Source organism: Panicum virgatum, chromosome 7K, assembly GCF_016808335.1.
Source record: "Panicum virgatum strain AP13 chromosome 7K, P.virgatum_v5, whole genome shotgun sequence".
In the NCBI taxonomy this organism is placed as follows: Eukaryota; Viridiplantae; Streptophyta; class Magnoliopsida; order Poales; family Poaceae; genus Panicum; species Panicum virgatum.
Window position 1 is genome coordinate 15,150,875 of NC_053142.1, and position 8,492 is coordinate 15,159,366.

Below are 8,492 nucleotides of genomic sequence, written 5' to 3' on the forward strand. Positions count from 1 at the left end.
CGCACCCGCTTAACCCTGGCCGCCCGATCTGGTTTCGACGCTCGAGATTAGATCGGAGTTGCATTAGATCTAAGCCACCAGATCTCAATCCGACGGCTGAGATCCAAAGATAATGGTTTGGCCTGGCTCTTTTTCTAAAGAGACCCCCAACTTTGCCTAAATCAACCCGCAGTCCGATCCTATTCAAAAATAATTACGCAGAGGTCCTGTTTTTAGCGTTTTACCCCCTGAGCTTCTTTAAAATTGAACCCGCCATCCAGCACCTGGTCTTTTGCACGCTAGCCCTTAGATTTAATGGTTAATTACGTCTAGGCCCTTGATTTTAGCAGAAAAGTCCCTGGAACCCTGTTTTTATTACAAATAAGCCCCTGAACCTTGTTTTTAGCCTAGAAAATGCGTTTTAGCTCCGTTTTAAGCGTTCTTTATGTCCACGCAATCGTTGTAACGCGTAGAATAGCTTTAGACTAGTTTAATGTGCTGTTTTTATGTATTGATGTACTGTTTTTTAGTTTTTGTTAGTGTTTGCTTGTATGCTTATTATTGTGCATTGTTTTGGCCATGTGCTCGTGAGTAGACGTTGATCCATCTGAGGAGCCCCAGTACCAGTACCCGGAGCAGCCGTCTTCCGAGCACTTTGAGCAGCAGCAGGAGCAGTACGAGGAAGGCAAGTATAACATGAGCAACCTATCATCTTTAAATACCATTTCATACTGCATTTTAATACTGTATGCCTATAAGGATTTCCTAGCCACTTTATATCCTTTATATATCCTTGGGTTGCATTTTGGTTAGTTGTGCTAGGTTGCTGCGCTATAACACATTCTGGTCCTTTTTAATTAAATTGATTAATGGTTTACTTGAACTTAATTCTGAGAGTGGCCCTCTGTGTGGATGAGTGGCTCACGTCTCGTTAAAAGATGGTTTTTGTAGAAACATGGTTTAGGGGGCCAGCACGGTGCTTAGTGCTTGGTTGGCCACTCTCCATAAGGACTGGTTCATAGAGCGACAACCTGGGACAACAGCGCTACCACAAGGCTAGAATGGGATAGACTTGGCTTACTAATTAGGTCTTTTTGGTTTGGAGTAACTTACCTGCGGGGCAAGAGTAGTAAGCTTCAATGGTCCCTGCTCCTCCGGCTGGTCTGTGCTTGGTTTGCGTACCTGTGCTTGTACCCCCGTGAGGTGGGCCCCATCATCGCTGACCTAACTCTTGCGGTTACGCCTTACCAACGAGATTCTTTGTAACGGCCTCGTAGTGAGTCGCTAGTCATCTCACCTAAGGCAGTGTGATGAACCTCTAGCGTAGCTCACGACTTGTGGGTAAAGATGTGCAACCTCTGCAGAGTGTAAAACTGGTATACTAGCCGCGCTCACGGTTATGAGCGGCCCAGATCCTCCTTTTGATTAGTGGGGTTATCTCCTTCCGACGAGGGAGGTGCCTCTCGGGGTTACCTTGCTGGCTTGGTTTTGGTTTGGTTCTCAGTAGTATCATGATTAAATTTGATTAATTACTATGTAACTGGGTTAATGGTAATTCATCAACTCGTGGTAAATAGCTTTAATAAAATCTTGCTAAGACTTAAAAGCTAATGCAGTTGAGTCAGCCAACCTTAGAGCCTCATAGTTTGTGTTATACTTGTTGAGTACAAGTTGTGTACTCACCCTTGCCTCTTCTCTACTTTTTCCTCTTGGCTACGCTACTGCTGCTCAGTTCCTGCCGACACGAGGGAGTTCGCTCAGCGCTACCAGGACTACGAGGACTTCTAGGCGTTCGTCTCCCAGTCGACGTCCCTGTGGCGCCCTGCTCAGCTTCGGAGAGCTTTTACCGTATTTGTACTTCGCTTCCGCTGCATCAGACATTTATGTCATTAATATAATAAATAACATTCGTATTACGATTTATTATATCTTTTTACGTGATATGTGCTATGATATACTGTTCATTCTGTTGTATATACGTGTGACTTGATCCTGGCACGTATATGATTGCTTGGTTTATGTTCTTTTATAAACCGGGTGTTACAGAGTGGTATCAGAGCCGTATCGACTGTAGGACGAAGCCTAGATAGAACTGGTCGAGTTTTAGGACTTCTCTCCAATCCTTGCCTGCTGAAACTATTTTACTATTATACCCCTTGACTTCTATGACTTTTACCCGTCTTGCCTTGTTTTTTCTCTCTGAAGAATAGTTTTCGTAGATTTTGGCCTGAATCAGTCATCTGACCACCATGAGTATTAGCTAGTGACCCTTTTATAATAATATGATAGCACGTTCTGCGACGCGTTGTGTTAGTTGAGTCGGATGCTAAACTCGGCTAAGTCGTGAAAATTGTCTGCTTGTTATTATGCTACATGTTTGATTTGGATTTTTGACTGATTGCATAGCTTAGTAGTTTAAATTTGTTTAAAGAAAATCACTCTTATGTTAAAGTTAACTAATTAATAAAATGAGTTAGATCATTGGGGGTAAAACAGTCCACTCTATCCTATCTACTTTATCATGGCTGAGTCTTTTTCCGCAAAGAGTTATCATATCCATCTGAATTTATTCCTGCAATATCCTTACTCGTGAAATCTTTTGTCCAAAATCAGATGGTGAACACCAGGCGTGGTTCTGACCAGCAGGGGCAGAACAACCAGGGTCAGAACACCCAAGGGACCGGGATCCCGATGCCGCCGCCTTTGACTCCGGAGCAGTACTTCCAGCTCCAGATGCAGATGATGGCCACCCTGAACAACACTGTTCAGGCTCTTCAGCAGGCTCACACTCAGCCTCCGCCTCCTCCACCGCCGCAGCCTCACGACAGGCGTGCTGAGTTCCTGAGGGGTCACCCGCCGACGTTCTCTCACACGTCCGACCCTCTTCAGGCTGACGACTGGCTCCGTGCAGTGGAGCGTCAGCTGGACATCGCCCAGTACGATGATCGGGAGAGAGTTCTGTACGCAGCAGGACAGCTGCGAGGGGTAGCTTTGGACTGGTGGGAGTCCCACCCAGTTCAGGACCGCGAGTCTCTCACCTGGCTCCAGTTCCGGGAGCGGTTCCGCAGCCACAACGTCCCCGCGGGCGTTATGAAGATGAAGCAGAAGGAGTTCCTTGCACTGAAGCAGGTAATCTTAAATATAATCATTCAACGGTTTCTTTTGAGCTAATGCCCCTTGTTCTATTCTTATGAACCTTGAGTTAATCATTCGAGGTCTATCTATCTTTGTCACTTCAGGGGACTATGTCGGTCACGGAGTATCGTGATCGCTTTCTGCAGCTTGCTTGCTACGCCCCTGCCGATGTTGCGGATGACCGCAAGAAGTAGGAGCACTTCATGGAGGGCCTTGAGGACTACCTCCAGTATGCGCTGCTCAACCTCCGCTTCGACGACTTCAACCATCTAGTTGACAGCGCGCTCAACACTGAGCGCAAGCACTTGGAGATGGAGGACAAGAAGAGGGAGATTGTCCCCGTTGCTTCTGGCAGCAACACTCGTCCTCGCCTCCAGCAGCCTCAGCAGTACCAGCAGCCTCAGTACCGGCCTCCTCAGCAGTACCAGCAGAGGCCACCGCAGCAGTACCCGCCTCGACAGCAGCAGCAGGCGGGGCAGGGCCAGAGGTTACCGGCACCTCCGGCTCGTGCTGCTCCACCGGCACCACAGGTTCCACGTCCGGCAGCTCCTACCGGACAGCAGGCTCAGGGACCCCCTCGCACCTACTTTCACTGCGGCCAGCCGGGGCACTACGCCAACACTTGCCTACTTTTCTAGGTACATTGGCAATACTTCTCTACTTTTCTTTAATGTGTAGTGGTGCAGGTTTTTCTTCTTATCTGTTGGCGTATTTTCGTTGTAGTGCCGCCGGCGAGGTGAGGGCGCTGCTGATCGCCCCAAGGAAGACCCTTGTGAAGTAGAGGGTGCCGCCGCGGGGGCTCGTCGGAGTGGAACCGCAGCAGAGCCAGCCCTTGCCAGGGGCGACGAGGGCACGAGACGGCGAGCCACACTTGTTCTTGTACCCGGTGCTGGCAGTGGCTTCCTCAACGGCAGAGCCGAGGGACACCGCACCAAACTCTCCCTGCAGGGGCACGACTCCGGATGCTATTCTGCACGATTCCCCCATAGCCCCCGAGGCGGGGCAAGAGGATGTGGTGGTGTTGGAGGGACCGTCCACGGTGCCAGATGTGGCGATCATGGCCGACGGTGCGGAGATGGAGGTCCTGCCTCGGGATGATGCCGTGGTGCACACCGAGGTGGTGGTGTAGGAAGTGCGCGACAAGGCCACTGTCCCTCCCGTGGTGAGGTTGTCAGTGCAGGAATCTCCCTCCTCCCATGGGCTTTGTTGGTATTTTGTAACGTCACGAATAAAATCCGTAAGCGCACGGATACCGCTGTAGCTTTCACCCAGGAGTATTCCAGGGTATCGTATCCACTGAGGAACGTGAGTACACTATCTACGGGTTCAGGCTCATCCAAGGACATACACACTTGTGTAGGAGGGATAGGACAGAGAGGGCTTCGTAAGATCTAGAATCTATGCTTAGAAGAAGAGATAACTTCGCCTTATACTTCGAGCTACTGGTTTCCCCTGACTTAAACAAGCCAGTTGCTCCGGTAATAAAGCTCTATTCTATTACCGAATGTGGAGGGTTACTAGGGCTCGAACAGGGCTGTCACCACCTGCTGGCTACCTCTCAATCCATGGGAATATAGAACAACTGAGTGGTAAAGTCTAGCCTAGACACCACGTCTACGCTATTCCGTACTAATCCTAACCCTGGCCAAGATTATCCTTCTCTATATGGAGTCTTAAGCTAGGATCAAATGCTACTCTAAGCATACACTCAATTCAATAGAAGCCAGAAGAAATAACTTGCAACCAAACTCTAATTCTAAATAAGAAAGTCTCAAACACTTACAACCGAATAAGCATCCATCGAGGAACAAGCGGAGAAGAGTGCCGACAAACCTGGCACTTCCCCCGACTCTCCTTCACTCTCGTAGAGGCGCAACTTGGAGAAGAGCGCCGTTATCGGCGCCCCTCCTAAGTACCTCTACCCCTATCTCCTAAACTCTACTAGGCAGCATAGCTACCAGGCAAGCTCCAAAACCCCAAATGAGAGTGAGCAGGATGAAGTGTGTGATGTGTGTTTCATTTCTTAACCCCCTCCCTTATATTCATAGGAGGGAGCCACGGCCGAGAGGAGCTTCTTCTGTAGCAATTCCTCCAAGAACCGACTTAAGGAGCCAATGATCTTCCTCCACGTAGCAGACTTGAGGCGGTGGCGCCCACTAGGCCGTCGGCCGACCAGGCGGTCGGCCGGCCACCCAGTGGGGCCAACCAACCTTGCCCTTGTCCTGATGGGCTGCATTCTGGGCCCACGTATCATTAGCCTGGGATTTTTCTTTTGTTATGTCGGTTTCCTGCTCTAGTGGGCCCTCTAATCTATGTTATGACATGTGTCATGCTCTGATTCATCGGAACGTCGTGTCTTGGATCATGCCACACCATTTTGCTGCAAATTTAGCTAGAAATCACCTGCACACATTCTCAAACACCATCTATGGAATTTGTTAATAAATAAACCTATACTAACATTTATTCCACATTATGGTTGATTTTGTGCATGAGTTGATGGTCAAAATGACTCATTAGTGACCGTCAACAGGCTAGTGCTCGCGATGGCGCCAGGCCACGTAGGTGGAGGGTCGCCCTCCCTTGCTTGCTTTGGTGGTGACATGCCCCCGTGGGTTGGCAGCGGAGGCCTAACCGATATTCCCCCCGTGGTGAGCGACGAGCTGGAGGACGCCGAGTGGGGAGACGTCAGGGATGCCCTATCCTCCATGTTAGGGGTGTTGCGCAATGTCGTCATCCCGTCGTGTGAGGTAAGGCGCGTCTGCTCCCCATTGTTGTCGATGTTATCGCTTTTGTTGATAGGGGCTTCCAAACCTTTTCTCTGCTCTTCGCAGTCCCTCAAGCTTCGGCAGCAGACCCATCATGCTGAAGAGGAGCGCCAACGCAAGGCGCTGGCCGAGGAAGACCTCTGTCGCAAAGCACTGTCCGAAGAGATCGCCACCGCACGCCGCAAGCTGGAGGAGGTCCACTATCAGGCAACCTCAGATGCCGCCACGCTCGAGCAGCTCCAGACGCCACCACGCTCGAGCAGCGAGTCAGAATGGCCGGCCAGAAGCGCGATGCCACGCTGAAGGCCTCGAATGAAGCAGCGGAGCAGGTGCAGGCCGTGTGGGAAGATTTCGAAGGTAAAGGTCTTGCCTTCTAGTGTTTACCTGCCGTATGGTTGGGTTGCCACTGACCCTCCTCTCTGTGTAGGCGTCCAGCGGCAGATGGCTACTCTCCGCGAGGAGCTAACCAGGCCTAAGGGAGCAAGCCGAGGCGGCGGTGGCTAGCTTGACTTTGGAGGTCGGCAACGGACGCTTGGCCATCACCAACTTGACAGCCACAGTGAAGGCATTGCAGGATAGGGCGGTTGGTAAGTGTCTTCATGTCCAGACCCTTCATTTGGATCTCGAAAGACAGTCCTTCTAATGTGGATGCTGCTTTTGACGCACAGCCACTGATGCGAAACTCGCGAAAGAGGGCGCCAATTAGCAGCGCCTAGAGGCGGAGCTGGGCACGGTGAGAGAGGTGCTCGAGCGGGAGTCCGTTGACCTCAGCAATCTGCAGATGGCCGTGAAGCTAGTTTTGGAGGACCTCAGAGCGCCTGCTGGCGAGGGGACAAGCCAGCTTGTTCCCCAGCTGCTCCAATCAGTTCACGGGGCTCGGGATGAGGTGAAGCGAGCGCTGCACTTCGGTGTCCAATGTTCGTTTGCGATCGCCCGCACCCACTATGTCAACATCGACCTGCAGGAGATGAGCTGGGGGTTGGTGCCCGGTTACGATGACGCCGAGCTGGACCAGATCAAGGACCTCTTGCCCGTGTCTTGGCTGAAAAGATGGAGGACGAGGTCGCCCTCAAAAAGTAGACACTTGTTTAGAGTTTTGTTGGGTCGGTTGATACAAACTTGCTAGACGTTGTGAAAACTTAAATTCATTTTTGTTTGAATTGCCGTGAACTCGCGATGAGTTGGGAAAAGATGCGGGCTGACCCCTTTTTATCACTTAAGCTGGTGAATGCGGAGTGAGAACTAGGGACGCGCTCCGAGCATGCAGGTGAGTGAGCACCTGGCTATCGAGATGTTGGCTACTAGTAGTCCGACCCGCGACGCTGGAGGCACCCTTGTTTTCGACTCGACTCGCCCGACCTGACCATGATGAAAGGAGTACTGCCGTGATTTTTGTTCGAAAAACCCAAAAAAAAACTCGAGGGAGTGTACAGCCCTAATAGCTCTCGAGTGAGGCCCGACCCCAAGCCATGGCTGGGGATGGGTGTCACTTTGATCAAATGATTGAAGAAAGGAAAAGAAGTGGGACAAGTTTTCTTGGTTTCACTAAAGGTTCGTGCAAGCTGCTCAAACTAAGGGTAAAAGCGATGTAGCTATTCGATGTTCCACATGTTGGTGAAGACCTCCCCGTCGGAAGTTTGAAGTTTGTAGGTGCCTGCACGCAGCACTTGTGCGACAATGAAGGGTCCCTCCCATGGGGGGCAAAGCTTGTGGCAGTCCTTGTTCCTCTGCCCACAGCGCAGCACCAGGTCTCCTACATTGAAGGCTCGCCCTCGCACGCGGTGATGATGATATCTTCGTAAGGCCTCCTGATACTTGGCCGATCATAAGAGGGTGACGTCACGTGCCTCGTCGAGCTGGTCCATTGCATCTTCGATGGCTGTGTCTGCGCCCTGTTTGTTGTAGGCTTTGACCCTTGGAGCGCCGAAGTCCAGGTTAGTCAGTAGGATTGCCTCAGAGCCGTATACCATGAACAATGGCGTGAAGCCGGTCGCTCAGCTGGGGGTCGTCCTCAGGCTCCATAGGACAGCGGGGAGCTCAGCAACTCGATGTCCCACGAATTTCTTGAGCTGATTGAAGATCCTGGGGTTGAGCCCCTGCAGGACCATGCCATTTGCGCGCCCGACCTGCCCGTTCGTACAGGGGTGCGCCATCGCGGCCCAATCAATGCGGATGTGGTAGTCATCGCAGAATTCGAGGAACTCCTTCCTGGTGAAATGTGTGCTGTTGTCTGTTATGATGGAGTTTGGGACCCCAAAACAGTGGATGATGTCGAGGAAGAAGGCCAAAGCCTGTGTCAACTTGATGGTTGTGATGGGCCTAGCCTCGATCCACTTGGTGAACTTGTTCACGGCGACAAGCAGATGAGTGTAGCCCCCGGGTGCTTTCTTTAGGGGGGCAACCATGTCTAGACCCCAGACCACAAATGACCATGTGATGGGGATCGTCTGGAGCACTTGGGCCGGTAGGTTGGTCTGCCGAGCATAGTACTGACACCCCTCACAGGTGAGTACGATTTGCTCGGCATCGGCCGCCGTCGTGGGCTAGTAAAACCCCTGTCAGAAGGCGTTTCCAACTAGGGTCCTTGGTGCGGCATGATGCCCGCAGACT

At 51.4% G+C, this 8,492-nt stretch overlaps 1 protein-coding gene across 1 annotated transcript; it reads right to left on the reverse strand.

Annotated features, from left to right (window-relative positions):
* Nucleotides 1-7,876: 7,876 nt before the first annotated feature.
* On the reverse strand, nucleotides 7,877-8,287 carry LOC120639947 (uncharacterized protein K02A2.6-like). Its single transcript, XM_039915861.1, has one exon. It carries the CDS (start codon nucleotides 8,285-8,287, stop codon nucleotides 7,877-7,879), a length of 411 nt encoding a protein of 136 aa, XP_039771795.1.
* Nucleotides 8,288-8,492: the final 205 nt, after the last annotated feature.

Coding starts and splice junctions, on each gene's coding strand:
- LOC120639947 (XM_039915861.1), bottom strand. CDS start 8,287: ATGGTTGCCCCCCTAAAGAAAGCACCCGGGGGCTACACTCATCTGCTT.